The sequence below is a fragment of the Tilletiopsis washingtonensis genome (assembly GCF_003144115.1).
Source record: "Tilletiopsis washingtonensis strain MCA 4186 unplaced genomic scaffold FA09scaffold_15, whole genome shotgun sequence".
NCBI lineage: Eukaryota > Fungi > Basidiomycota > Exobasidiomycetes > Entylomatales > Tilletiopsis > Tilletiopsis washingtonensis.
In genome coordinates this window covers 222,192-248,219 of record NW_020312012.1, presented here as the reverse complement: position 1 = coordinate 248,219, position 26,028 = coordinate 222,192, and the positions used below count along the sequence as shown (strand labels likewise).

Genomic DNA, 26,028 nt, shown 5'->3' with positions numbered 1-26,028 from the left:
GCTGCGCGACGCCCACGCTGTGAGGCTGCCGCCGCCTGCGCCGCCGCCTACGCCGCCGCCGCCGGCGCCCGGCCCAGCACCCAGCAGCCAGCCCCCCCCTCGCGACCGCCGCTCTTGCCTCTCGTCCATCTGCAGCCTGCTGTGTCTCCATCTCCACTGCCGCTCCTTGTCGCCTCGCCCGTGCTCCGTTGCTGCTCCTCTCCCTGCCGTGTGCTGCTTCTCCACGTCTCCACTCCACCTGCCCGCTCGCGCTGCTGCACCGGTAGCGCGCCCCTCGACCGTTGCGCCCGCATCCATCGGCGCGCGTGCATCGACGGCGCCTGTCAGCCAGCCGGCGCTCCACAAGCCTGGCCGTCCGTGGTACGCTCGAGCGGCCCAGTCGCGAGCTCGCCCCGTGCTGCTCGACGACGACGACGACGCCGACCATCTTTGCGCACCCGCTGGCTCCGCGCAGCAGCAGGCACGAGCGCGCGCTGCACACGCCTCTGCGCCGCTGTGCTCCCGGCGCCGCCGCCGCCGCTCGCGCTGCACCGCCCTGCTGACACGGTGAGTGCGACGGACGCCCAGTGACACGAGACCCTCGGGTGCGGCCCGTCCGGCACTGCCTCAGGCGGGCCCCTCGGGTCCCCTGGAGCATGACGGCGCCGTCGCGGCCGTACGCAATTCGCCGTGTTGCCGCGCGCGGCCAAGGCTCGCGGAACGCCGTGGCGCGCGCGCGGCCGAGGTGATTCGCCGACGCGCTGCGCCACCGCTCTCGCTTGCGCGTCCACGCAGGCACCGCTACAGAGATCATGACGAGCCACTGCTCGGATGAACCCACACGGCGCTTCGGCTCAGCAGACAGCTGGGCCCGATGCTGTGCTGCGCTGGCGCGCCACGCCCGCCGACACCAGTCCTCGCACTCCCTGCTCCCGTGCTCACACGCCTTCCTTCAGCCTCAACCACACCATCCCTACCGCTCTGCTCTACCTCTCCAGCCCACCATTGCCGCGAACACCATGAGCCGTGTCGGCTCGCGCGGCAGCGGCAGCTCGGAGTCTGCGTCACACAGCTCGCTGCTCTCCGAGCCGACCTCCAGCGACTCGCATCAAAGCACCTCCTCCACGCTCGCTTCCTCTGCGGCTTCGTATCGCGAGCCCGCGAAGCAGGTGGCGTCGGATCAGGCGCCGGCGCGCATGTCGCACATGCACCGGCCCGAGGCCATCCGCGCATACCAACCCCACGAGGCCAAGTCCGAGCGCACTCCAGTGGCAAGTGCATCGCCCGACGTGGCGCCACTGGACCACGCGTCCTTGCAGCGCCTGCACCAGGCTGCGGTCTACGCAAATCTGGGTGCTGCGTCCACGTCGACGGACGGTCACGACGTGACCAAAGACGCACTGCGGGCCGTGTCGGCCTCGCTCTCTCCGCCTGCCGCCAGCCCGTCGACGGCTGCGCTCGCAGCTTACGCCTCTCGACGTCCCCTGGACGCCGCCATTGATGAGGAGGTGCCGCGTCTGTCGACGTCATCCACGGAGAGCAGCGTCGGCAGTGAGATCTTGACGCCCGACTGCGGCTCGCGGACCCGCGACTGGGCGGTGAGCAGCGGCAGCGACGCCTCGGACTACACCAGCACCGCCGGGCCGTCGTCCAACGTGCATCGGCATCCCACACTGCGCGCCCGGCCCATGCCCACCCGCGTGGCCAGCAACCAGACCGACACCACTGCACGCCCTTCGCCACCACCGTCGGCAAGCACCAGCTCGAGCGCCTCGCAGACGCCCGCCAACCAGCCGGCAGATCCGCTTGACAGTGCAGCGCGTCGTTCGCCTGCTGTGTCACGCGAGGGCGATGCGGCGTTCAAGCGTCCGACGCTGCCAGCGTCCGCCACGCGACGGCCGAGCTCCCGCCAGTCACGGTCGGCCGACGCATCGCCCAGCCTCACGCGGCTGAGCATTCCTCCGACGTCTGGACTGAGCTCGCCTGCCGAGAGCATCGACGCCGAGAGCGTTGCCTCGGGCTCGTCGTCGTTCTTTGCCGGCGCAGATGGCGCCTCAGGGCGCGCACGCACGTCGTCTGCCACCTCGGCCACACTCGCGCCCATCGCCAGTCCCGACTCGTGGCGGTCGCTGCTGCCCGAGCACGACCCGTTCTTCATTGCGCACGACGGAACTAGCGCGACCAGTCTCAGCAGCCCGCGCGCCACGAACAGCCAGACTGGCGAGGCCTTTGGTGGAAGCAGCTCCGGCCACTCTGTGGGTGACAATCGCGTCAAGCGCGAATCCATTGGCAGCGGCTGGGGGCCGAGTGGCTCGGACTCGCGACGTCTCTCAACCAGCAGCCAGGCTAGCCAGCTGTCGTGCTTCTCATTGCCGGGCCCGACGTCTGCTCTCCCTGGCTCTGGCAGCACGACGCGTGTCGCTACAAGCCCGAGCTGGCCGGACCGCGAGTCATGGCGGTCGCTGCTTCCCGAAGGCGACGCCGCCTCGAGTAGCCGTGCGCTGTCTGGCCCCGCGCCGTCGAGCTCATCGGTCCTCGCCGAGGTGCCCAGCGGCAGCCGTGGTGCGTTCGGCATTCTGGATCGCAGCGGCTACGGGTCCGAGCTCGCCGAGTCTCCGACTGCTGTGGCCCGTCGCCATGCATCCTTTTCCACGTACGACCGTGCTCGCGAGGGCGTGCGTGGACAGCTCGGCCGCACAAACAGCGGCGGCAACCCGGTGATCTCGAGCGCCAGCAGCACGCACAGCACGGGCCACGGGCCGTCGGACATGATGGGCCATCACTCGCCCTTCATCCACCCGCCGTCGCCAATGGTCAACAACGGTGCTGCCCTCTTCCGTGCGCCCACGACGAACCTCGACCGCGCCGCGCTCGAGATGGTCGCTCGCGACTCGTCTGCGCGGCGCACGTCGAGCTTCCGTGCGTCGGGCGTGATGAAGGACGCCGAGGAGCGCGAGAACTGGCCGTGCAGCCGCAGCCTTTCCGGCGTGGCTCCGCCTGTCGGCGAGGCAGTCGACGAGGAAGCCTTGAGCCGCATGCTCTCTGAAGGCCTGCGCGGCGGTCTCAACGCACAGGCGGCCACTTCCGATGGCACGAGCACGCAGACGACTCAGGAGACGATGCAGTCCGGCCTGGTCACCACGACGACCACCACGACGACCACGACGACGACGCGCACCACCTCGCACCTGGCGCGCGCTGCCACGGGCGAGATGCGTGCCTTCCCGAGCATTCCTGGCGCCTCGAGCAGCCCGGCGTCGCTCGTGGGCGCACCTGCGCCGCTGCCGCTGCCGCCCAAGCCCGAGCAGCTCTCGCGCAGTCTGTCGCAGCACGCGCCGTCGCCGTACAGCATCTCGCCTCTGTCGCCGCCTTCGCTGCCGGTGCTCGACCAGCGGCCCGCGCCGCCGGAGACCAATCTGAACATCGACACGTCGACCGAGCGCTACACACTCGTCATGTCGCTGCCCGGCTTCAGTCTCGATGCCATCACGCTCGCCACGAAGCATCACCGCCAGCTCGTCATCGTTGCGGACTCGTACGACGAGGGCGGCGGGCACGTGGAGCGCCGCGTCACCTTCAGCCACGACGCCGACCTCAAGAAGACGACGGCGTCGTTCGACGGCCAGAAGCTCACGGTGCTCGTGCCTCGGCGCGGCTCTGCGCCGCCCGGCCACCGTGCGCCGGCGCTGCCGTCGCAGGACTCCCAGCAGCAGCTGCAATACCCCACGGCCACCGCGATGGCGACCCGGATCTGATATCCTCGTGTATCTGCGCCCTCTGGCGCTCGTCCCGCTCTGCGTTCTCCGGTGCTCCAAGGCCATCCCGACGACTCCACATGATCTCCCGCGCTCGGCTCATTTCCACTCACTTGCCGCACACCATCGACGTGTCTTCACTCTCCATGCTCGGCTCTCAGACACATCATCTCCATCACGCCTCCCACTCTCACTCCGCGCACGGGTCTGCTCGCCTGACTGCCGTGCACAGCATCTTGTTGTCTCCACGCGCTCGCAGCCAGTCCCGTCGCCGCAGACCACGCACGCCTCTCTCATCACCGGATTCATACCACCTACACCACCCACTTCGCCTTCGTGCCTCTGGGCGTGCCACGCGCGCGCGCCTTCGGCTACTTAGCATGCCATCGGACACTTAGCTGCGCCCTGCTGCAGCTCCACCTGGAATCAGACTGCACTATCATCATCTCGCGTGTGACACTGGAGCCCTAGCGAGCAGCGCGGCGGACGGCCCGCAACGATGGGGCGGCGGCGGCGCGATCGGGCGTGATCCTGCTCACGCTGACCTTGCTGCTCTCAATCTGCAGCTCTCTGCCGCGCACGCAAGCTTAGCTTGTGGGTCCAGCTCAGGCTTACATCACGATGACATGTGTGTATTGCGCAGCTCAGGATCAGCACGCCTTCAGGCCGCGTCGGGTCCTTGCGCGGGCGGCGGCGCCGCCGTGGCGCGCACAAGCGGCTCCTGACAGACGGGACAGCGGCCGCTGACGCTGCTCAGCCACGGATCGACGCACTCCTTGTGCAGCACGTGGCCGCACGGCATCCTGCGCAGCACCTCGGCCGTCTCGGGCGCGCCGGCGTCCGGCGGCTCGTAGTCGGTAAGACAGATCGGGCAGGTGGCGCGGTGCGCCTCGATCTGAGGAGAGACAAGTGTGAGCAGAGGCATCGTGCGCGTGCTCAGCGCAACTCACGGGGTATAGTGGGTACTTGAACGCTCCTGCAGATGCGCCAGCCTCGCTGTCGGCTTGTGTGACACCTGCGGCCTGCCGTGCGGCTCGACGCCGGCCAAAGAGACGGGCCAGACCACCACCTCGTGCGCGAGCGGGCTTGGTCGGCGTGGGCGTGACTGCCGCACTCGATGCCTGCGCTTCCGCATTTGTCGCGACGCTCTGTGCACGCGAGAGCGGCAGCGGCATGTGAATGGCCACGACATCGACGTCGCTCGGCGCCGCTGGTGGCTCCTCGATCGTGCTGCGCAAGATCTCGCCGCTCGAGCGCGGTGCCGCCGGCACGATGGGCGCCTCGGCGGGGGTGAAGTGCACCAGCTGCGTCGCCTTGTCGATCTCCGACTGCTCGATCTTGCTCGTCTCGGGCCGGATGCCTGCCACTGGCAGACGATCGCTGAGCCCGAGAGCGCGCAGCACCACGAGGAGCAGCGGCAAGAAGAAGACGACCAGCTGCGGTGCACGTCAGCTAGAGCAGGGCTGCGGCGGCGCGGCAGACTCACCCAGACGAGCAGCGCGACCTCGACGATGATGACATACGAGATGGCGATCATGGCCAGACTGGCCCACCAGAGCGGCACACTGTCCGCCGGACGGCGCGCGCATTCGAGCGACGTCCAGACCGTGTAGTTGCCCACGACGAAGAGGATGCAGTGGACGAAGCCGAGCAGGTCGGAGAGGCGCGCCGCCTTGGCGTCCAGCTGCTCTGTGCCGACACGCCGGTTGCGCTCCCGCTCCAGTCGCGCTTCGGCACTGCGCTGTCGCCGTGCTTGCGGCGTGCGGTGCGGAGAGAGTGAGAGGTACATGTCGAGCGGCAGCGATGCGAGGACGCGCAGCGTGTGCAGCAGGATGAAGACGAACATGCTGCGAATAAGAGCACGCCTGAGCAGAGGGAAAGCTGCGAAGATGCGCAGCACTTACCCTTCTGGATCGCAGATGCCGCCGTCTCTGCCAACAGAGTTGCCCAGCGAATCAGGCATGGCTACGACTACGATGCCGAGAACGATCTGTTGAGGCACGAGCAGTCAGCCGCCGAGCGTCGCGGTCTCTCGCTCGTCCTCGTGCTCAGCCCGATCGACTCACCTGCGCGAGTGCGAGGGCAGCGCGGATAATCAACACAGACTTGCGCCCGTTGCCCAGCTCCTTGACGGCCTCCCACGACTGGCGCAGCATGTTGCCGCGCACCCGCAGCGCCTCATTCTCGTCGCCCGGCAGCTGTGCGGGTAAGGCGGGCGGCTCTGCTGGCTGCGCAGCACCTGCTGGAGCTGCAGCGCCAGGAATTCTGGGCGCGCTGTGGCTTGCGGCAGGAGGCTCAGAGGCTGCGAGCAGGTGCGAGAGGTCGAGCGAGAGCGGTGCGCGCGACTCGCCGCCTGGCGGAGCGAGGCCCGAGTCGCCGGCGCTGCTCCCGGCCCGGCTGCCTGAGCCTAGCGGATGTGAGGACGCTGGCTGCAGCGACGGCGCAGAGGGAGCAGTGTGTGTCCTTGGCGAGCTGGACTCGGCCATGGCGCTGCGGCCGGCCGCGTCGCCAGCAGCGTGAGCGGGGCTGCGTGCGGCCCGGGTGTGGAGGTGCGCAGCCGAGAGCGAGAGCTCCATGCGGCGGCGGCCGAGGCGCAGACGGATCGCACGGCGCTCAGCTGCGACGACGGTGCAATGCCGGACGCTGTGTGTGAGCAGATGTGCGGGGTGGATGTGGAGAGGAGGCAAGAGCGACCGTCGGCGATAGCGAGCGTCACATGCGCAGCGCGCACGGATGACGCGGCCGCGAGAGCCGTCTTGGCACACGCGGCGCGGGCAGCGCGCGCGTCGCACAGCCACCGCCTCGACTGCGCCCCGAGCCCCAGCCGGAGTAACACGAGCCGCTCAGAGCGGGCATCCACCGCGGCTGGATGTCGCACCTCTTACTGATCAGGAGTGGGGCAGTCGGACCAAGTGGCCGGCAGAGAGCAGAGGCTGCTAGCTTCTGGGATGAGATGCTCCTGAGCCGTCGTGTGCGTGGGGTGAGAGACACGCGCGGCGCGGCTGGACCCCTACGCGAGCCCGCGCAAAGGCAGCCACCGCATCCGACGGCCGCGCAGGCCGTCGCTGCTCGGCCTACAAGCAACGCAGCAGCAACGGCGCCGGCCTCTCCATGCTCAGCCTCGCACTGCACCGCTGGACAAGAGTCGCCAGCTGCTGCACGCTGGCCGCTGCTGCCGGCGGCAGCGAGCGTTGCGAGCGCCGGTGCGGTGCGGTGCGGTGCGCCGCGCATGCCCGCTCCCGGCCCCCCCATCACAGGATCAGCGGCCCGCACCGCCCAGCAGGACAGTCACTGAGCGCCGCGGATGCTCAAAAGGAAGAGTGCATCGGGCCTGCTGCCGTCCTGCAACTCGTTCTCTCCCTCTCTCGAGCCTCTCTGCCGCAACCAAGTCGACTGCTGCACCCCACAGCGCTGCTTTCAGGCCAGGCAAGCGCCACGTCAGCCGTGCGCCACAGCCCCGCGCCACGCCTGCCACGCAGCATCAGACGAGCGCTGCGCCGCGTGATGGCACAGCCGGCGTGCCGCGCCGCTGAGCCCCTCGCCCTCGCCGCCCCGGCGCTGCTGCCCTTGTGCGTGCCGGCCGTGCGCCGCAGCCAGCCGGGCGTGGGCGCAGCATCATCCGCGCCAGCCGCCGCCGCGGCGCGTGTGCCGCGTGCGCGTCTCGCCTCGTCGCCCTGCATCCTCGGTGCTTCTTCCTCGCCATCCACCACGAGCTCGCATCCGCCGCCGTCGCCCTTCGAGTCGTCGCCTGCTGCGCCGTTCCTCGCTGCGCCGCCCGCCGCCATCTTTGCGCAGTTCCGCGCCTTCTCCTTCGACGCACCCGCTGACTTCGACATCGAGCACGCCGCGGCCGCCGCCTCCTTCTCGCCCACCAGCAGCGCCTTCTTCCGCCCGCACGGACGCAGCAGCAGCGCCGCCCTGCCCACTGCCGCCTTCGCCGCCGAGCACCTCGCGCTCGACAGCCGCAGCGCCGGAGCCGCACCGCGCCGCTACTCGAGCATCTCGTCGACGTCGCGCGCTGCCTCGTGCACCGCCTCGCCGAGCGACAGCAGCTGCTACGTCTCGCCGCCGACGGTCCGCCGCGCCTCGCTCCAGCTGCTCGACTCGCCCGTGCAGCCTGCACTGCGCAGCACCAGCGGCAGCACCTCCACGCCGCCGCTCGCTCACCGCCGCGTCCTCTCGCAGCAGCAGCCTCGCGCTGCGCCGCCCTCGTCTGCGGCTCTGGCAGCACGCATCTCTGCGCACTCGCAGCTCCTCTCGGCACCCGCCGCGCCTCGCCGCGTGCCATCCACCTTTGCCCAGGGCCGCTCTCCTCCGCGTCGCGTCCTGCGCTACCGTGGCCGTGCCGTCGCTCCGCTTCTCGCAGCACACGCGACGACGCCGTCCGACTTTGCGCCTCTGCCCTGCCTCGTTCTGCAGGCGCCCATCGAGCTCGCGTCTGACGCGTCCAGCGACCTGTGCCTTTGAGCACAGCATCCACATCTAGCAGCTATGGCCTCGCCTCAGCCGCCGCCCGGCCAGGGAGGGCCGCAGCAGGGATACGGCCAGCCGCCGCAGCAGTACGCGCAGCAGCCCGGCCAGCCAGGTCCGCCCCAAGGAGGGCCGCTCGGCGCACGTCCGCCGTTCCAGCAGAATCCATCCGGTCTCCAGGGTGAGTTTCGCTCAGCGGTCGGGGACTGGCGGACAGTCCGGATGAAGCACGCGCGCGGGCAAATGCAAGCGAAGCTATAGCTGGAAACGGCCCTCTCGTGCTGCATGTCCGTCCGCCCTTGCTGACTGTGATTCTGCTCACAGCACGTCCGCCAGGACCGCCAGGTGCGCCGCAAGGGCGTGCTCTCTCGCCAGCGCCGCCGCAAGGCCTGGCACCGCATATGCAAGGCATGCCGCGGCCAGGCAGCACCGGCCCGTTCCCGCAAGGCCGACCTATGCCTCCACCCGGCCAGCCGGGCATGCCTGGACAGCCAGGTATGATGGCGCCAGGCGGCGGTCCGCGCCCACTGCAGCCGGGGCAGGCACCGCCGCGTGCCGGCAGCCTCACGCCTGGTCCGCCGGGCCAGGGCGGCCGCGTCAGCCCAGCGCCTGGCATGCCGCCAATGCCGCAGCAGCTCGGTGGGCGTCCGCCGATGCCGCCCGGCCAGCCCAGTGGGCCGCAGGGCCAGGCCCGGCCCATGATGCCGCAGCAGCAGCAGCAGCAGCAGCAGCCACAGCAGATGCACCCACAGATGCAGCAGCAGCATCAGCAGATGCATCCGCAACAGCAGCAGCAGCTCGCTGCGCAGATGGGCGGCATGAATCTGGATGCCGGCGGCGCGCCAAACGCCGGAGAGATGCAGCCCGCAAAGACGAAGCGCAGCGCGCGTGCGTACCATCAGCAAGACGAGCCTGTGCAGCAGGGCTACGGGCAGCAGCCGGGCCCGCAGGCCGCGTGGCAGAACGAGGCTGCCGCTCGCGTGGCGGGCTACGAGTCTCAGATGGCTGGCCAGGCGGATGCCGCGCTTGACCAGATGCCGGGCCAGCGCAACGTCCTCTCGCCGGCTCAGGCCGCGGCCAACCAGCAGCGCATGGCGGCCGAGGGCCAGCGTGGACAGCTGCATGCGCCTGGCGCGCCTGGCGGCGCGTTCGCGCAGAGCATGCCGCTGACGCCTGGCCCGCCGGGTCCGCACACGCCGGGTCTCGGACCCAACCCCAACTTCGCCCAGGGCATCAGCCAGCCGCCGCACCAGGCTGGCCAGCGCTTCCCGGGCCCGCGCTCCAAGATCGACCCGGACCAGATCCCCAGCCCCGTCGAGGCGCAGGACGCCGACCAGGAGTTCTTCGACCGCGAGTGGTTCGCCACGTGCGGCCGTGGCGGCCTGCCGCTGAGCACGACGGACTTTGGCGCCATCGACCAGGGTGCGTTGGGCTGTGCTCATCCTGCAAGGCCCGCTGCTCACCCTTCGCTCCGCAGGCAACTGCTCGCCGAAGCACATGCGGCTCACGACGTACAGCCTGCCGGCCACGGACGAGCTCGCCAACACGTCGCAGCTGCCCATCGCGCTCATCGTGCAGCCGTTCGCGCAGCAGCGCCTGGATGAGGCGCCGGTGCCGGTCGTGGAGTGCGGCCCGAGCGGACCGCCGCGCTGCAAGCGCTGCCGCGCGTACATCAACCCTTGGGCCATCTTCGTCGAGGGCGGCCAGAAGTGGGTGTGCAACCTCTGCGGCACGGCCACAGACGTCGCCGCGGACTACTTCTGCCACCTCGACATGGGCGGCCGCCGCGTCGACTTCGACGACCGTCCGGAGCTCAGCAAGGGCACGGTCGAGTTCCGCGTGCCGAAGGAGTACTGGGCCATCCAGTCCGCGCCGCCAGCCAGCCTCTTGCTGCCTGTTGCCCCAGCGCTCACGCTCACCGAGACGGCCAAGCTCGCTCCGTCGGACACGGCAAACGGCGAGGAGTTCAACGGCACCACGATGGGCCTGACGGGCCAGAGCGGGCAGGCCGCGCGCGCCGCAACCAAGGCGGCCAGCGAGGCGCTGAGCAGCACGCTCAACGTCGGCCAGGGCCGCACCACTGTGCGCGCGCCGCGGCCGATGACGTACTTCTTCGCCATCGACGTCAGCTTCTCGGCGGTGCGCTCCGGCAGCCTCAAGGCATGCGTCGAGGGCATCCGCGAGACCATCTACGGCCCGCGCGAGGGTGAGGAGAAGAAGGAGAATGGCGCAGACGCGGGTGCGCCAGGCTCGCAAGAGGAACCCGTCACTGGGCCCGGCTTCGGCCTGCCGCACGGCAGCCGCGTGGCCATCCTCACCTTTGACCGCTCGCTGCACTTCTACAACCTCCTGCCCGAGCTCGAGACGGCGCAGATGCTCGTCGTCGCCGACATAGACGACCCCTTCGTGCCGATCAGCGAAGGCCTGCTCGCCGACCCGTGGGAGTCGCGCAGTGTCGTTGAGGGCCTGCTCGACAACATCCCGAGCCTCTTTGCCGACAACACGGCCTCGGAGGCGGCGCTCGGCGCAGTGGTGCGCGGCGTGCAGGCGACGCTGAGCACGATCGGCGGTCAGGCGAACGTGTTCCTCTCCACGATCCCGACTATCGGCCCAGGCTCGCTCAAGCACCGCGAGGACACGAAGCTGTACGGCACCGACAAGGAGAAGACGCTCTTTGCGGCGCAGGACGGTTGGTACCGCGGCGTGGCCGAGGAGTGCGTCGACGCCGGCATCGGCTTCAACATCTTCTTCTTCCCGAGCCAGTACATCGACGTCGCCACGATCGGCACGCTCAGCGGCATCACCGGCGGCGAGCTGTACTTCCACCCGCGCTTCGACCCCGTGCGCGACGGCGACAAGCTCGACGCGCAGATCCGGCGCGCCATCCTGCGCGAGTCGGGCTACAACTCGACGATGCGCATCCGCTGCTCCAACGGCCTGCACGTCACCGAGCACTTTGGCAACTTCTTCCAGCGCAATACGACCGACCTCGAGCTCGCCAACATCGACGCCGACAAGGCCGTCGCGGCGCTCGTCAAGCACGAGGGCAAGCTCGACGAGAAGCAAGAAGCACACTTCCAGTGTGCGATCCTGTACACGACGGCGTCTGGCGAGCGCCGCGTGCGCTGCCACAACATCGCCGTGCCCGTCACGAGCCTGCTCGGCAACGTCTTCCGCTACGCCGACATGGACAGCACGGTCGCGTACTTCATGAAGGAGGGTGAGTAGTAGTCCGGTGCTTCGACCAGCCCACGGCGAGCTGACCACCCGCCGCAGTCATCTCCATGGCCCACGTCAAACCGCTGCGCGACGTGCGCCACTACCTGACGGAGAAGTGTGTCAAGATCCTGCTGGCGTACCGGCGCAATTGCGCCTCGTCGACAAGTCCGGGCCAGCTCATCCTGCCCGAGAGCTTCAAGCTGCTGCCGCTGTACTCGCTCGCGGTCAACAAGACCAAGGCCGTCAAGGGCGGCAGCGTCACGAGCGACGTGCGCACGTTCTACATGCGCCACCTGCGCGCCCTCGGCACCGGCGCCACGATGGCCATGCTGTACCCGCGCATGATCGCGCTGCACTGCATGGCCGAGAACGACGGCGAGCCGATCAAGATCGAGCGCGTCGACGAGCGAGGCAACAAGACGGAGGTGCAGGGCGCGCGCGTCAAGTGCCCGCCGCTCATGCGCCCGAGCTACCTGCGCATGGAGCCGCACGGCGCCTACCTCGTCGAGAACGGCGAGATGTGCATCCTCTGGCTCGGCGCACAGGTCAACCCGCGGCTGCTCGACGACCTGTACGGCGTCAACTCGCTCGACGAGCTCGACTCGCGCATGGTGAGTCGCGACGGAGGCCGCACACCGAGCGGTGCGCTGACCCACCTCTGCAGACCAAGCTGCCAAAGCTGCCGACGCGCCTGTCCCGCCAGGTCCGCGCACTCGTCGACAGCTTCGCTGCGCAGCGCGCCAAGCCGTCGCTCCCGGTGCTCATCGCACGGCAGAACCGCGACGGCATGGAGGTCGAGCTGGCCAACTCGCTGGTCGAGGACCAAAACAACGACGGCATGTCGTACGTCGACCACCTGTGCCACAGTGAGTCGCGCCGGCGCAGCGCAGCACGAGCCACTCTCACATCCTCTCTCAGTCCACCGCATCATCACGGCAGAAATCTCGGGTAACGCATCCTCGGGCAACTCGAACGGCGGCGCCACCGAGGCAGACAAGGCGTCGCTCTGGCGCGGGTGGTAGGCGTCCAGGCCGCAGGTGTGCACACATAGACTCGCCCCGCGCTCACGATCACGACTGTCGGGCCTGCCTCGCTCCCACGTCCCCAATGCATCATGAAAGCCTTGCTGATGTCGTTGCGATGGAGGCATAGGCGGCCCCAGGGCTGTGTATCCGTGCGGCTGCACGGCGTCGTGCTCGGCCCGACGGTGCGGCCGAGCTTTTCCGCCAGCGTGCGCTCGCCCAGACGGCACGGCGACCTGTGCCGGCGGACTGCACCATCTCGCCTGCGGCGCTTGCGCTGCGCAGCAGCAGTGCCGCCCTGGCGGATGATAGATGCTCTCGTCGCTGAGCCGTGCTGCTCCGCTGCAGCGGAGCTCGGCACGCAGGCGCGATGCGCGAGCCTGCGGGCGGGGCGTGGGCGCTCATGTGCCGGCGCAGCGCAAGCACGGCGCGCCCACCATCGCAGCGCAGCGCGTGAGGGCGCGCGAACCATGCGACAGCGGGCGAAGGCGGAGCGTGCCTCGCCTCACCCCCACTCCGCCGCTCCGACTCCGCGGCCTCGCTGCTGTGATGCCGCGTGGTTGGACCCCGATGCGGCTCGCAGCACTCCGCCAGAGACTGGTATGCCGGGCGGCTCGCGCCTGGGCCTCCTCATAAGCCAGTGGAGATCGTCGAGCGTCCACCTGGTCGCCGCGAGCGCGACGAAGGGCCGCAGAGGGCTGATGACGAACGCCTGAAGTAGTAACAAGTAGTCCGACTGTATTATGAGAAATAGCGAGACGAGGTGTGGCAGAGTACAGGTGAGAAGTAAGGCGGGTCGCAGGCAGGGCAGAGAGGGCAGTGGTGTGGAGTGCGCTTCCGTCGGTCATGCGGTGCAGGCGTGGTATGCGTGACGAGTTCGTGACGGGATGGAGGACGTTGCTGATGAGTGAGGCGCCCGGAGGGGCAATGGGGCGGCGAACAGAGAGAGCTGCAGCAGACGGGCGAGGCGATGGGTCGAGCGATCACTGCGACGGCGCCGTGGCGGACGCGCGCGGCGGCGGCTGGCGCAGCATGAGGTAGTCGCGCAGGCGCTCCCACCACGTCTGCGGCACGGCCTCGCCGGCGGCGATCTGGCGCTTGCGCTTCATGCGCTTGCGGAAGTGGCGCTCGACAATCTGGAAGATGATGGCGTCGAAGGCACCCTGCGCGAAGATGAACCAGCGCGAGACGGCACGCAGCGGCTCGTTGGGGTCCTTGACACGGCCCACGGGTGCGGGCCGCGTAAAGTCGGTGATGATGCGCGCAATCGAGACGGAGAAGAGCAGGCAGTACGCCAGCGGGTAGAGCAGCATGAGCACGCTCGCCTGGCGGTTGAGCGTGCTGCCGAGCGACTCGACGCCGTGCTCGTCCACAGTGCTGCCGGTGCTTGCCACACCGTTCGCATCTGTGCGGTCGTGGCCGCCGAGCCCGCCGGCGTGTCTCGAGGAGTGTCGCCACCACTTGGAGCGCTTGCGGTCCTTGCGGCTGCCCGCATGCCGGACGTGAGGAGCCGGCACGGGTGCGGGCGCTGCCGAGGTATCCTGACCGCCCACCTCCATGCCCCATGTCCAGTCCTCGCCAAGCATGTCGTCAAATCTTGGCTGCACGCCCTTCTCACGCCCCTCGTAGACGTCTTCCGACGTCGGATCCAGCGGAGCCTTGGCTGTCCGCGGCGAGGCGGGATGCGACATGGATCCCGAGTCGGTGCCCGGCGGCCGCGGCACGCCCTGCGTCCGCATAGGACTGAGCGCGTAGTGCTTCAGGTGCTCGCGTGGAGACGAGATCATCTGGAAGTCGCGCACGTCTCGCCGTGGCTTCATGCGCTGCAGCGGCTTGTACGGATCAAGCGAGAAGTCGTCCGACTCATCGTCGGCCGCGGTGTCATCGTCGTGTGCGTCGGCTCTTGGCTCGATGCTGGCGCTGACATGGCGCGCCGCGAGGCTGAGCTTGGCTGGCCGCGGCCGGCCGCCAGCATCGTCCGCGGTGCTCGGCCGCCGTGCGTTTCCTGGCCGAGGAGGCTCGACCAGCTGCGCCGTAGAAGAGAACGTCTCGTCACGCGGCTGCTGCGGGCTCGAGGGCATGCTGACCGGGCCCTCGTCCGGCTCGACGATGCCGATCTCTGGCCGGGCACTCTGATGCCGGCCGTCCGACGATGCGCCCTCGTTGCTCCGTGGTGGGCTGGACGGCGTCGTGGCAAAGGAGAGTATGCGCTGCCGGTTGCACTCGCCCATCTCCATGCCCTCGTCCTCGGCGCCGGAGAGGAAGACGTCCTTGGGCGTCTGCGTCGAGGCGCTGTCGGCGCGCTTCGACGACGAGCTCGCCGCGCTGCCTCTGCGGGACGAGTTGAACGTCGGAATGTAGCGCAGCAGGCCAGTCGGAAAGCTGGTGCGGCGCGACATGGTGCCGGCGTTGCTCCGCTCGCCGTCCATCTGGTGCAGATGGTGCAGCGAAGGGTCGTTGCTGGGCCGTCGTGAGCGTGAGACGGGCGCACGGCTCGACTCGTCGCTGTCGGCCCGCAGACTGGTGCGACCAACGATCCTGCCCCGGGTGCCGTTGCCGGCCTCCTGCGACGCAGAGCGGTGCGAGACGGCCGAGAAGAGGTTCGTCCGCCGCAGGAAGAAGAAGAGATGTGTGTAGAGGACGATGATGATCACGACGACGAGGCCACTGCACGAGGCGTCAGCAGTGGTCCGCACGGTGCAACGTCTCGTTTCACTCACCGAGGCACGAAGCTGATGATCGCGCCGTAGTACCGTCCGCCTTGGTTGCCAAAGGCGCAGAAGCCGCCGGCGTTGGACCATCCGGCGATGCGCCACGAGATGCCGTTGACGATCAGCGAGATGCCCCAGATGATCGGCCACAGCCAGATAAGGTGCCGCTCCATGAGCGCCGTGACGTTGTTCTGGGAACGGCAGCGTGAGCAGGGCAGCAGCGGATGCTGCGACTCAGGCACGCACCAACGGATGCACAAGGATCATGTACGTGACGATCGCGATGCCCATGTTCCACAGGTGCTGCGAGAAGATGGACGAGGCGAGCGAGTAGCCGACGAAGTCGCAGAAGCGCTTCGAGTTGGCCAGGTCGCCGCCTGCGAGAAGGAAGGACGTCGAGGCGATGATGATGAGGCTGCGGCAGAGCGGACGGGTCAGTGCTTGGCGCGCGGCTGCGCCCCTGAGACGGGTGCGTTCGCGTGCGAACACTCACCTCGTCACGAGGTCACTGGTCGCCAGACCAAGGATAAGCGAGTGCCGCAGCTTGCGTGCCCTCTTGTTCAGCAGGTAGGGCAGGATGATGGCCAGTGCGCCCAGGAAGGACAGGATGCAGATGACGAGATCGACGATGTTCGCCGGCGTCGCCAGCTGCGGCCCGCGCTCGTCGGTCGTGGCGCGCGCAGCGAGCGAGCGGTGCTCGAGCGAGTCGCCGATGGGCGCCGCCGCATAGCGCCACAGCGCCGCCGCACCGGCGCCCAGGTCGCGCGGAGGCACGATCATGGCGAGAGAGACGCGCACGCCAGGCCTCGCACCGCAGCCGGACGCAGTACGGCTGGACGGTCGGGCCTAGCGTCGCAGAGACGCGCGAGGTGCGGAGCGCCGCCCGCCGCGAGCTCGGCTGTGCTCGGAGCGAGCCGCAGCGCACGGTGAGGGTGGTAGGATGGCGCGTGGCGCTCGGCAGCACGCAGGCACGCGTGGGCGGTGACGCGCGTGGGCCGCCAGAGAGGCGTACGAGAGAGAGTGGGAGCCGGTGCAGAGTGGTGCAGCAGAGGCGTCGACGACGAGAGACGCGCAGACGCAGCGGCAGCGCGAGGTAAGGTGCAAGAGGAGCTGCGCCAGCGACGGCCAGCGGGAAGGGTGAGGACGGGAGGCTGGGGGCGAGGATGGGGTGCGCGCAGGAGGGATCCGCACCGCACCCGACGGCTCGCCGTCTTGCGGCGGCAGCGGCGGCGCTGGAGCAGCATCAGCAGCATGCCCGGCAGCGCGCGCCGAACAGCCGCTCAGCAGGCAGCCCATCGGCGGGCGGCCGCGTGCTGCTGTGCGGCCGCACGTCGAGCCGACGGCAGCGCGCTCATGCGTGGCCGGCTAGAATAGGCGCACGGCGGCAGCGCAGCGGCAAAGGCGTACGCGGGCAGCGGCAGCGACGGGCAGCACAGCAGCGTTGCGCACACGCCTCGGCAGCTCGCCGCGAGACAGCGAGCGTATCGCCGGCGCTGCAGCAGCGCCGCGCCGTGCGTTCGGCATGCGTGCCGCACCGGCACCGCCGCGCAGGAAGCAACAAGTGACGCAACGGCTGCGCGGCACTTGCGCCGCCAGTGTCTCGCATCCGCACACTCGTGCGCCGCCGCCTGTCGCGCCCGAGCTAAATGCCTGGGCGGCGTCGAGTGCAGCCCCGGGCACACTGCTGCTGCGCCCGGGCGCTGGTCTGGCGCACCAACTCTCTCCTGCAGGTCCACGCTCCGCTCCTGCCTCTCGCAGCGCTCAGTCGCCGGCTGCCGGCCGAGCATCGCCCGCGCTGCCCACGCTGCCGTGCAGCGGACGCGGCAGCGGCAGCGCTGGTGACGCGCGTGGGGCCTGCGCACGTAGGGCCGCTCCTCCATCGCGATGCTCCCGCGCCGGCGGACAAGGGCGTGGGATGCACCCTTCGCAGCGCCTTGCATCGCAAGCAGGCGGCAGGCTCAAGGTGTGTGCGGGATGCAGCGCTGTGGTGCGAGAGCATATCTGCTGCGGCCAGGCGCCAGCGCTTGGAGGCTGCTGCGCTGCTGCGCGGCGCCGACGGCGAGCTCGAGCCTCCGCGGTGTCGCGTCCCCTCCTCCTCGCTTGCTGTCCTGCGTGCGGGCGCCCAGCCGACTTCCAAAGTCAGGCTCGAGATCTGCGGTGCGGCATACTCGCCACACTCCAAGCTCAGCGGCCGCACCCTGAGCAGCGATATGCTGGGCGCCATGCGCTGATGGACGCCCGCGCGCACACCTCTCCTGCGTGCGCTGCGCGCGGCTGCGCGATCGCAGCGCGGCACAGGGTGCAGCAGCGCCCGTCGCTACAGCACAGGACGCTGTTCGGCTCCAAACAGCTGCATCGCCCGTGCCTTGCAGCACAGCGCTGCCTCCCGATGGTCGCGATCACAGGAGGGAGACCGCTCCGGCTCTCACGGACAAGGTGCGGCGCTGGCAAGCGTGGGATGTGCGATGTCACCTGTCCGCGCTCAGGGAGCCCCAAGGCTCGACGTGCCGGCAGGCGTTCGCTCTCACGGCGCCGGGGCCATGCGAGCTCGGCTCGGGTCCGAGGTGCTGCTGCGGCACCGCGGCGTCGGCAGAAAGGGGCCTTCTGTCGCGGGCCCTCGGGGGATAGGCACGCCGCGCGGCGCGGCCCAGTCTTGTGACTGCAGCGAGAGCGCCTCGCACCACGCATGCAACGCAAGGCACACGACTGTCCTCCTCGTGGGCCAGCCACTCATCGCCGTCGAGGGTGCCTGCAGCGAAGACGGAAGCGAGACGTCGTGCGACTGCACGCTGCGATGCATGTACCTCCTGGAGCCCCCTGCATGGTCGCCCGACGCGCGGCGCGCCAGCCACACCCCGACTCATGCGAGGCCTTGCAGCGGCGTGCTGCAGCGCCTCGCCGCCGGCTCCACGGCCGTCCGGAGTCTCCGAGAGGCGAGCAAGCAGACCAAGGGACTTCCCACATGCCGCCTGGCGGATGCGAGGGTCCAGGCGGAATCTTGGCCGTCGGAGAGTCGGAGGGCGGAGCGGCGGAGATGGCGCTGGGGACTCGGCGCTGCTCCCACGCTCGCGGTCACGTGATAGCAGACGCCCCTCTGCTCCACCAAGCCGCCGCTCTCACAGCGCCGAGCAGCGCATCCATCCTTCGCTTGCCGCCGCTGCCTGACGGCTGCAGCGGCTCGCCGGCGTGCTGTCGATGCCGCCGCGTGTTCTGGCGCAGCGGCAGCCGCCGTTAGCGGCCTCGGAGCCGCGGCGGAACGGCCCAGCAGAGCGGGTCCGTGCTGGTTGCATGCTGCCTGCTGCATCGCGCATGCCGGCGGACACGCTAACGTTGTGCGAGCCGCGAGCCGAAGCGACGAAAGCCTCTTCTCTCTTCGAAGGCGCGACAGGAGGCAGCAGCAGCGCACTCTGCCCGCGTCCGTGGATGGCCAATGACCACGAGCGCTCTCGAGCGTGATGAAGGCACGAACCCTTTCGGGCTAGCGGGGGGCGCGGCGATGCGCGCAGCCGGCGTGCGTGGGCAATGCGCAGCGCGAAAGCAGCGTCATCGAATGGCGGGTCGATATCGGCGCAGAACGCACGCGGCCGCAGCAGCGGCCTGCATGCTGCGGCAGAGTGCCGCTCGAGGAGCAACCGCGCAGCCAGAGCACCGCTCTTTGTCCCTCGCGCTGCGTCATCGCCTTGGCAGAGAGTGGCCGCGCAGGGACCCTCGGGCGAAGCCACCATCAGCCTGCAGCGCCGCGCCGCGCTGCGCTTACCCAAGGCGAAGGAAGCGCCTCGCCCCCTCTGCCGCATCCACTCTCGAGCGCGAAGAGGCGCTGTTGCGCGGCCCAAAGCGCTGCGACGCTGCGCCCGATTTAGCCCAGCGTGGGCGCCGCTGCTGCCCGGCCTGCGAGCGAAAGGGCGCCGTGTGTGTTGTGTGCGTCAGCGCGCGTCTGCCTGCCCGAGGCACGCGCGCTGCGTGCTGCGCCGGTGCGGCGTGGCTGCACAGCCGGCACGCACGCCTCGCACACACTCCGACAGGCGCAGGGGCCCAGCACTCGCGCTCCTGAGGCTGGAACGCCGCAGCAAATTGCCTGGCCTCGCCCTCGGGGCCGTTCTCTGTCGATGGCAGCGGCCGGCCGCGCCTTGCTGCCTAGCCTCAGCCAAGGCATCAGCGGCGAGAGGCGCACAAGAGACAAGGCCATCCGGCGCCGTGCCGCTCCCTTCTCTCTCACCACCACCACCACCGCAAGCCCACCCTCGCCATGCCCGCCTCGCCGCGCCTCGCCGGCGCCGCGGCCGCCATGCTGCTCCTCGCTCGCCAGGCTGTTGCGCAGCAGGCCGAGCAGGCCGCCGGCACGTCGACGGCCACCGTCGTCTCGTCGCTCATCCTCAACTCGGCCATCTTTGGCGTGCAGATGGCCGCCTTCTTCCTCATCCGCCCGCGCTTTGCGCGCATCTACCAGCCCAAGACGATGCTGGGCCCGCGCGAGTGAGTGGTGTGCTGTGTGCAGGCAGGAGGCGCGTTGGGCTGGCCAGCACGCTCACACATCCCACAGCGAGCGCATGGCGCCGCTGCCCCGCTCGCTCTTCGGCTGGCTGCCCGCGTTCATCAAGACGCCGACGATTGAGATCATGCACAAGCAGGGCATCGACGCGTTCCAGTTCGTCGACTACCTCGAGATGATGATCTGGATCTTTGTGCCCATCTGGGCATTCACGTGGATCCTGCTCATGCCGCTCTACTCGGTCGGCACGACGGGCGAGGGCCGCGCCGGCTTCAACCTGTTCAACTTCGGCGCCGTGGGCCCGCCGCGCTCGGAGCAGCTGCGCTACATCGGCGTGCTCTTTGCGCAGTGGATCGTCACGTTTTGGATCCTGTACAACATCAAGGCGCGCATGGGCGCCTTCGTGACGCGCCGCCAGCAGTGGCTGCTCTCGCCCGAGTACGCCAGCACGGCGCAGGCCAAGACGGTGCTCATCACGGGCGTGCCGAACGAGTACCTCTCGGAGCGCAAGCTCGAGGAGATGTACGGCGTGCTGCCCGGCGGCGTGCACAAGATCTGGCTCAACCGCAACCTCAAGGAGCTGCCGGACCTGCACGACGAGCGCCTCGCGGCGTGCAACAAGCTCGAGAAGGCCGAGGCCAAGATGGTCAAGCTCGCGGCCAAGAAGGTGCGCAAGGGCAAGGTCGAGGCCGGCAGCGCCGACCCCGAGATGAGCCTCAGCGTCGCGGACCGCTACGTGACGCAGAAGGAGCGCCCCTCGCACAAGCTTGGCGCGCTGGGCTGCTTCGGCGAGAAAGTCGACTCGGTGCAGTGGGCGCGCGACGAGATTGCGCGCCTCAACACGGAGATCGACGCGCAGCGCCAGAACCTCTCCGACTTTGAGCGCTACCCGCCGCAGAACTCGGCCTTCATCCTCTTCAACCGCCAGATCGCCGCGGCGATGGCCGTCAAGGTGCACGCGCACCACCAGCCGTACCGCATGGCGCAGCACTACGGCTCGGCGCACCCGCTCGACATCGTGTGGCCGAACCTCAACATGAACCCGTACGAGCAGAAGCTGCGCACCGCCATCTTCTGGGGCGCCACGCTCGGCCTCATTATCTTCTGGATCATCCCCGTCGGTTTCGTCGGCATCGTCAGCAACATCGAGGGCCTCTGCACGCAGGTGGGCTTCCTGGCGTGGATCTGCCAGATCCCCACCGAGGTGCGCGGCATCATCCAGGGCATCCTCCCGACGGTGCTGCTCGCCGTGCTCAACTTGCTGCTGCCGATCATCCTGCGGCTCTTCGCCCGCCTCTCCGGCGTGCCGACGCGCACGGGCATCGAGCTGAGCCTCATGGACCGCTTCTTCCTCTTCCAGCTCATCAACAACTTCCTCTTCATCACGATCATCAGCGGCGCGTCGTCGGGCATCGACCAGATCGTCGACGTGCTGAGCAACCCGCAGGGCCTGCCGTCGCTGCTGGCGCAGTACATCCCCAAGGCGTCGATCTTCTTCCTCAGCTACATCGCGCTGCAGGGCCTCACGGGCGCGGCGTCGGGCTTCCTGCAGATCGTCGGCCTGGCCATCTACTACGTCAAGAACTTCCTGCTCAACAGCACGCCGCGCAGCGTGTGGCACATCCAGCACGACATGAACGCGCCCAACTTCGGCACGCTCTTCCCCACGACGAGCCTGCTCTCGGTCATCGCCATCGGCTACATGGTCATCGCGCCCATCACGGCTGGCTTCGCGTCCGTCAGCTTCATCCTCTTCTTCTTCCTCTACAAGTACCTCTACCTCTACGTGTACGACGTCAAGCCGTGGAACGAGACGGGCGGCCTCTTCTTCCCCAAGGCGTGCTGGCAGCTCTTCTACGCGCTGTACCTCGAGATGGTCATCCTCACGGTGCTCTTCTTCGTCGCGCAGGACAGCAACGGCAACCTCTCGTCGATCCCGCAGGGCGCCTTCATGATCATCCTCATCGTCATCGTCGCCGGCGTGCACTACACGCTGGCCAACTCGTACACCGACCTCTTCACGGCGTATCCGCTCTCGATTGCGCCGTCGGGCGCTCAGGAGGCGGCCATGCTGGAGGAGCACGGCTCGTCGCCCGACGAGAAGAAGCAGTCGCTGCAGCAGCAGCAACAGCAGCAGCCGCCGTACGGCAACGGCCAGCACGGGCGCAACGACCAGTCGATGGAGATGCACGAGAGCCGCACGGCGCTCGTGCGCGAGGGCAACCAGGAGGAGGACCCGGCGCTGGCGTTCCAGCACCCGGCCACCAAGGAGCCGCAGCGCACGCTCTGGTTCCCCAACGACACGCTCGGCCTCGGCAACGCCGCCGTCGCCGGCGCGCAGAAGCAGGGTCTCGAGGCGACGAACCGCGACACGTCGGTCAGCGAGAAGGGCCGCATCGACACGGACGCCCACGTGCCGCCGGGCGAGGTGCTCCTGTAGACGGCGAGAGCGCGAGCATGTGCGACTGCAATATTCCCGGCCAGTCGTGCGGGTCGGCCTGTAGAGCCCGAGCGCGCGACGCGGCCACCCCATTCCCATACCATCCTTGTCCTTCTCCTCCTCCCGCCCAGCGACTCCTCGCTGCTTCGTCTCCCGTTCTCCCCTCCTCGAGCTGCTCCGCCGCTGCTCCCAGCGCCCAGCTGTCACACCTTCCTTGTTGCTCGTCTCTATTACGGAGCCGTCTGAAGAAGAAATCAAATCGCAGTCCTTGCTCATGTGCGTGGTGTCGTGCGAGGGCAGGAGTGGGAGAGAGCGGCTTGCGGCTGGACGGCAGCGTGCGCCAAGGGCGCGTCGATGTCACGAGACCAGACGCGTCGCCTCTGAGGCGTGTAGAGAGCGCCTCCGGCCGCGCCGCTAAAGTGCTCCAGGGACCGTGCCTGCCTGCCTGCCTGCCTGCCTGCCTGTCTCGGCAGATAGCAGCGGGCTGACCGTATAAAGGCTGCCCTTCGCCGCTGGCCCGCCTGTCCCTCCCGCCACCACCCCACCACGCCAGCTCTCCATCTCCCACCGCCGCACACCATGACCGACGTCTCCTCGAAGAAGCCCAAGGGCTCGCCCTCGTACATCGACATGGTGAGCAGCTTGCAGTCGTCGTGTCCTGCTCATCGAGATCGGCCTGCATCGCTCACCTCGTCGTCAGCTCAAGGAAGCCATCGTCGAGTGGACGGCGCAGCACTCGGGCAACGCCGGCGAGGCGCGCAAGGGCATCTCGCTCCAGGCGATCAAGGTGCGTCGCCGGTCTAACGCCGCGGTCGCTCGTCACCATCGCGTGCCCATCATCGATCGCGGCTGATCGTTTCGCTCTTCCCAGTCGTACCTCGCGTCCAAGTCAGCTGTCTGGCGCGCCGAGTCTGCTGTCGACGTCGCTTACTCGAGCTGCGTCCCAGCTACAACATTGACATGAAGGCAAAGGGCCCCATCAACGTGAGTGACGGGCGCGGCGATGCGTTCGAGCGGCGCTCATGAGGCGCACAGCACCTCAAGGTCGCGACGGAGACGGCCATCGAGAGCGGCCAGGTGGTGTACGCCGGCAGTGAGTTGCACCTGATGCGTGGCGACATCATGGCTGACCACTTGCGCAGCGGGCCATCTGCGCTACAAGCTTGGCGTCGCCGAGAAGAAGGCCAAGGCCGGCGCCATTGCTGCAGCGCGCTCCTAAGACAACGAGGAGGACGAGTCGGAGGAGGAGTCGGAGGACGAGCCGTCGCCGCCGCCCAAGAAGAAGAAGGCGCCTGCCAAGAAGGCCGTGAGTGCTGCCTGCACGTCGCGTGCTCGTCGTCGACTGATCGTCGTGCTTCAGTCGCCCGCCAAGAAGGCCAGCCCGAAGGCCTCGTCCAGCAAGGCACCGGCCAAGAAGGCCGCCGTAAAGAAGGCGCCAGCGAAGAAGCCCGCGGCGAAGAAGGCGTCGCCCAAGCCCAAGGCCGCCGTCAAGGCCAAGACCAAGGGCGCCGCGAAGAAGAAGGCCAAGGTGAGTCGCTCGGCAGCAGGCGGACTCCTGCGTGTCCGCACTGACACCTTGGCTGTCTGCAGTGATCTGCTCTGCCGCCGTCTGCCTGTACTGTGCCCGCCGACCCACATGCCAGCCACGTCGTCTTCATCTGTAGCGCCTCGTCACCTGTAGCACCATGCACCAATGCAAGCGTCCGATCCGACCGTGGCGTGTGCGCGTGCCTCGGGAATGCCTCTCGGTCGATGCAGATGCGAACTGCGCTGCCAGACACCCACCGCTGAGCCTGCTAGAGACACACGGCGCTGCTGAGCTCTGTCGACTGACGCAGCGTCTGCAGATGACAAGACGTGCGATTAACAAGGGCGTGTGAGTGAGATTGGCCAAGACCGTGGTGAGGCTGGGGTATGCATGCTGTGTGTGTGTGCGTGTGTGAAGTGCAGGGTCGCTGAGTGCCTACGGCTCGTCGTCGTCGCCCCACTGACTCGGCGGACTGGGCGCGCCGCTGCGGTAGTGGCGCAGCGCCGCAGCCATGAGCGACGCATCGGCAGCGGCGTCTCGCAGCGGCGCGCTGCTGCGCTCTGCACCGGCGCTGCTGATGACAGAGGTGGCGCGTGCAAAGGCGCGCGAGAGTGAGGCGTCGGCGGCGTCGGTCTCGTCCACGTCGGCGTCCTCGTCGTCGGCGAACGTGGGTCGACGATGCGCAGGCTGCCTGTTGTCAGCTAGAAGTGGATGCTGCAAGACGGGAGTGCTCACCATGGACGGCGAAGAGGGATCAAAGTCGGAGCCCCATGCCGAGTCGGCATCTGCGGCGGTGCGTCAGCGCCAGCTTATACGCTCGACAGCAACGGCCTCAGCTCACCGTGGCTCCCATCCCCCTCGCTGGCATAGCCACCGCGCTCGTAGCCTTCTCGAAAGGCGCGGCCCAGGCCCCACATGTCCGCGCAGCCATCGAGTTCCTGCACCTCCTCCTCCTCCGGCTCGTACTCGTATCCTGCCTCTGCAGCATCCTCGAGCGCAATGGCGCGCTGCTCTGATGCTGCACGAGCAGAACGCTGCTGAGCCTCGGTCGAGGCGCGCAGCTCCTCCTCATCCTCGACACTCGCCTCGTCCCATGCCGCCAGTGCCGCTGCTTCCTCCCATGCCGGTCTGCTAAGGCCCGCGCGGATGCCCGCGAGTGCACGGCGCATGACGTGCAGACTTGCGTGCTCGCCCTCTGCCTCGGCAATAAGGTGTCGCAGCATGGCGCTCTCGTTCCACTGGGCCTCATCATCGCCGTCTCGCTCCCATGGCCCATCGGAGTCGCCATCGCTCTCGTCGTACTCCCAGAAATCGGCGCGCGGATCCTCGTCGAAGGGATCGAGCTCGTGCTCTGCGGCTCCTAGCTCGCCGCTCCAGTCCAGATACTCCTCGAGGTAGTGTCCGCCGCCTGCTTCGAGCAGACGCCGCAGTGCTCGCGCCCGCTGCCGCTGTGCTTGCCGTGCCCGCTGCTCCGTAGCGCCGGCGCCGAAGAGGTAGCGCTCGTCGCTGCCGGGCAGCTTGTGCGAGTAGTGGCAGTCGTCTATCGCCCACACGTCAGATCTGTGCCCGTGCCCGCTCGCTTGTACGCCGCACTCACCGCCAAAGATGCAGTCGGGCATGCCGTTGCCCATCACGAGGCTGCGCTCAAAGTTGCGGCACGGCTTGCGCGCCATGCTCGCCTTGTAGCTCGCGATTGCGGCAACCTTCTGCGGCCCGGACGCGTAGTGGAAGTGCGAGGGCGTGCTGAGTGCAGCGTGAGCCTCGGCCATCCTGCCAGGAGAGAGAGGCCGAGACAGACACTCACACGAACCAGCTCCGCTCGCGGCACACGGGACAGCACTTGGTGACGCCGCTGTCGACGAGGCTGGGCTCCTTGCCCTTGCCCTCGCGCCAGTCGCGCGCGCACGAGAGGCAGACGACGTGAGGACAGCGCTCCAGCAGCGCATACGTCGCCGGCACGTCGTAGCAGATGACGCAGGGCGGCCGCTCGACCTCGTCCTGCGGCTGAGCCGGCTCGGCAGGCGCAGCGGCGGCGGCATCGTCGGAGCTCGGCGCCGCACTGCTGCTGCTGACAGAGGTGTGTGCGAACCAGCAGCTGTCGCCGCGCGCACAGTAGCCGGCGAGGAACCAGCGGCAGGGCGTGATGCTGGCGTTTGGCGGACGCCAGGGCTGCGTCGGTGCGCTCTTGGAGGAGGCGGCGGCCGGGGAAGGGCGCGAGAGGCGCACAGCTTGGCGCGGCGAGTGGGATGGCGAGCGGCTGCTGGAGGCCTGCGCCGAGGGTGGCCTATCTGGCTCGCTCATGGTGCCATGTATGTCCGGTGCGCCGGGGTGTGGTGGTAGGAGCCAGGCCGCGAGGAGGGCGCGGCACGGAGCTTCAGGATCCGTTGCGTGCCGCCGCACGCTGTTCCTCCACTT

At 68.8% G+C, this 26,028-nt stretch overlaps 9 protein-coding genes across 9 annotated transcripts; 5 read left to right on the top strand and 4 right to left on the bottom strand.

The window, feature by feature from the left end:
- Nucleotides 1-3,353: 3,353 nt before the first annotated feature.
- Nucleotides 3,354-3,632, top strand: FA09DRAFT_291858 (hypothetical protein; the record flags this gene model as incomplete). The annotated part of the gene is made up of 1 exon (XM_025739994.1): nt 3,354-3,632. A coding segment is annotated over one exon (279 nt), but the record flags the coding sequence as incomplete, so codon positions are not given.
- A 763-nt stretch (nt 3,633-4,395) lies between these two features.
- Nucleotides 4,396-6,425, bottom strand: FA09DRAFT_361592 (hypothetical protein; the record flags this gene model as incomplete). Its single annotated transcript, XM_025745378.1, has 5 exons — nt 5,801-6,425; nt 5,639-5,724; nt 5,221-5,581; nt 4,685-5,170; nt 4,396-4,629 (listed from the first exon to the last, which is right to left on the bottom strand). The coding sequence occupies exons 1-5, from the start codon at nt 6,308-6,310 to the stop codon at nt 4,396-4,398; spliced, it is 1,677 nt and encodes a 558-aa protein (XP_025597143.1). The 5' UTR covers nt 6,311-6,425.
- Nucleotides 6,426-6,577: 152 nt separating this feature from the next.
- On the top strand, nt 6,578-8,449 carry FA09DRAFT_70200 (hypothetical protein). Its single transcript, XM_025745784.1, has one exon. It carries the CDS (start codon nt 6,846-6,848, stop codon nt 8,199-8,201), a length of 1,356 nt encoding a protein of 451 aa, XP_025597142.1. The 5' UTR covers nt 6,578-6,845; the 3' UTR covers nt 8,202-8,449.
- Nucleotides 8,352-12,714, top strand: FA09DRAFT_361591 (beta-sandwich domain of Sec23/24). The gene is made up of 5 exons (XM_025745377.1): nt 8,352-9,626; nt 9,682-11,424; nt 11,481-12,034; nt 12,088-12,289; nt 12,342-12,714. The coding sequence occupies exons 1-5, from the start codon at nt 8,606-8,608 to the stop codon at nt 12,443-12,445; spliced, it is 3,624 nt and encodes a 1,207-aa protein (XP_025597141.1). The 5' UTR covers nt 8,352-8,605; the 3' UTR covers nt 12,446-12,714.
- A 385-nt stretch (nt 12,715-13,099) lies between these two features.
- Nucleotides 13,100-16,325, bottom strand: FA09DRAFT_361589 (family A G protein-coupled receptor-like protein). Its single transcript, XM_025745376.1, has 4 exons — nt 15,650-16,325; nt 15,403-15,571; nt 15,166-15,347; nt 13,100-15,112 (listed from the first exon to the last, which is right to left on the bottom strand). The coding sequence occupies exons 1-4, from the start codon at nt 15,934-15,936 to the stop codon at nt 13,429-13,431; spliced, it is 2,322 nt and encodes a 773-aa protein (XP_025597140.1). The 5' UTR covers nt 15,937-16,325; the 3' UTR covers nt 13,100-13,428.
- Nucleotides 16,326-18,145: 1,820 nt separating this feature from the next.
- On the bottom strand, nt 18,146-19,004 carry FA09DRAFT_70118 (hypothetical protein). Its single transcript, XM_025745783.1, has one exon. The coding sequence runs from the start codon at nt 18,948-18,950 to the stop codon at nt 18,273-18,275; it is 678 nt and encodes a 225-aa protein (XP_025597139.1). The 5' UTR covers nt 18,951-19,004; the 3' UTR covers nt 18,146-18,272.
- A 372-nt stretch (nt 19,005-19,376) lies between these two features.
- Nucleotides 19,377-22,358, top strand: FA09DRAFT_330938 (DUF221-domain-containing protein). Its single transcript, XM_025742807.1, has 2 exons — nt 19,377-19,629; nt 19,697-22,358. The coding sequence occupies exons 1-2, from the start codon at nt 19,403-19,405 to the stop codon at nt 22,083-22,085; spliced, it is 2,616 nt and encodes an 871-aa protein (XP_025597138.1). The 5' UTR covers nt 19,377-19,402; the 3' UTR covers nt 22,086-22,358.
- Nucleotides 22,359-22,698: 340 nt separating this feature from the next.
- Nucleotides 22,699-23,789, top strand: FA09DRAFT_330937 (hypothetical protein). The gene is made up of 8 exons (XM_025742806.1): nt 22,699-22,718; nt 22,786-22,872; nt 22,957-22,973; nt 23,033-23,069; nt 23,121-23,178; nt 23,228-23,391; nt 23,446-23,613; nt 23,676-23,789. The coding sequence occupies exons 1-6, from the start codon at nt 22,716-22,718 to the stop codon at nt 23,302-23,304; spliced, it is 279 nt and encodes a 92-aa protein (XP_025597137.1). The 5' UTR covers nt 22,699-22,715; the 3' UTR covers nt 23,305-23,391; nt 23,446-23,613; nt 23,676-23,789.
- Nucleotides 23,790-23,929: 140 nt separating this feature from the next.
- Nucleotides 23,930-25,950, bottom strand: FA09DRAFT_330935 (hypothetical protein). The gene is made up of 5 exons (XM_025742805.1): nt 25,418-25,950; nt 25,211-25,356; nt 24,455-25,153; nt 24,349-24,398; nt 23,930-24,300 (listed from the first exon to the last, which is right to left on the bottom strand). The coding sequence occupies exons 1-5, from the start codon at nt 25,912-25,914 to the stop codon at nt 24,049-24,051; spliced, it is 1,644 nt and encodes a 547-aa protein (XP_025597136.1). The 5' UTR covers nt 25,915-25,950; the 3' UTR covers nt 23,930-24,048.
- Between the last annotated feature and the right edge of the window lie 78 nt (nt 25,951-26,028).

What these genes read in the sequence shown, in the direction of transcription:
- FA09DRAFT_70200 (XM_025745784.1), top strand. Translation starts at nt 6,846, where the DNA reads ATGCTCAGCCTCGCACTGCACCGCTGGACAAGAGTCGCCAGCTGCTGC.
- FA09DRAFT_361591 (XM_025745377.1), top strand. Translation starts at nt 8,606, where the DNA reads ATGCAAGGCATGCCGCGGCCAGGCAGCACCGGCCCGTTCCCGCAAGGC. An exon ending in CGCGTACTTCATGAAGGAGG is followed by an intron (nt 11,425 to 11,480) that starts GTGAGTAGTAGT and finishes CACCCGCCGCAG; the next exon opens with TCATCTCCATGGCCCACGTC. An exon ending in ACGAGCTCGACTCGCGCATG is followed by an intron (nt 12,035 to 12,087) that starts GTGAGTCGCGAC and finishes CCACCTCTGCAG; the next exon opens with ACCAAGCTGCCAAAGCTGCC.
- FA09DRAFT_361589 (XM_025745376.1), bottom strand. Translation starts at nt 15,936, where the DNA reads ATGATCGTGCCTCCGCGCGACCTGGGCGCCGGTGCGGCGGCGCTGTGG. An exon ending in TGATCCTTGTGCATCCGTTG is followed by an intron (nt 15,348 to 15,402) that starts GTGCGTGCCTGA and finishes TGCCGTTCCCAG; the next exon opens with AACAACGTCACGGCGCTCAT. An exon ending in ATCATCAGCTTCGTGCCTCG is followed by an intron (nt 15,113 to 15,165) that starts GTGAGTGAAACG and finishes CGCCTCGTGCAG; the next exon opens with TGGCCTCGTCGTCGTGATCA.
- FA09DRAFT_70118 (XM_025745783.1), bottom strand. Translation starts at nt 18,950, where the DNA reads ATGCGGCAGAGGGGGCGAGGCGCTTCCTTCGCCTTGGGTAAGCGCAGC.
- FA09DRAFT_330938 (XM_025742807.1), top strand. Translation starts at nt 19,403, where the DNA reads ATGCCCGCCTCGCCGCGCCTCGCCGGCGCCGCGGCCGCCATGCTGCTC. An exon ending in ACGATGCTGGGCCCGCGCGA is followed by an intron (nt 19,630 to 19,696) that starts GTGAGTGGTGTG and finishes CACATCCCACAG; the next exon opens with CGAGCGCATGGCGCCGCTGC.
- FA09DRAFT_330937 (XM_025742806.1), top strand. An exon ending in AGGCAAAGGGCCCCATCAAC is followed by an intron (nt 23,070 to 23,120) that starts GTGAGTGACGGG and finishes TGAGGCGCACAG; the next exon opens with CACCTCAAGGTCGCGACGGA. An exon ending in CCAGGTGGTGTACGCCGGCA is followed by an intron (nt 23,179 to 23,227) that starts GTGAGTTGCACC and finishes CCACTTGCGCAG; the next exon opens with CGGGCCATCTGCGCTACAAG.
- FA09DRAFT_330935 (XM_025742805.1), bottom strand. Translation starts at nt 25,914, where the DNA reads ATGAGCGAGCCAGATAGGCCACCCTCGGCGCAGGCCTCCAGCAGCCGC. An exon ending in GCCCGACTGCATCTTTGGCG is followed by an intron (nt 25,154 to 25,210) that starts GTGAGTGCGGCG and finishes TGTGGGCGATAG; the next exon opens with ACGACTGCCACTACTCGCAC. An exon ending in ATCCCTCTTCGCCGTCCATG is followed by an intron (nt 24,301 to 24,348) that starts GTGAGCACTCCC and finishes GACAACAGGCAG; the next exon opens with CCTGCGCATCGTCGACCCAC.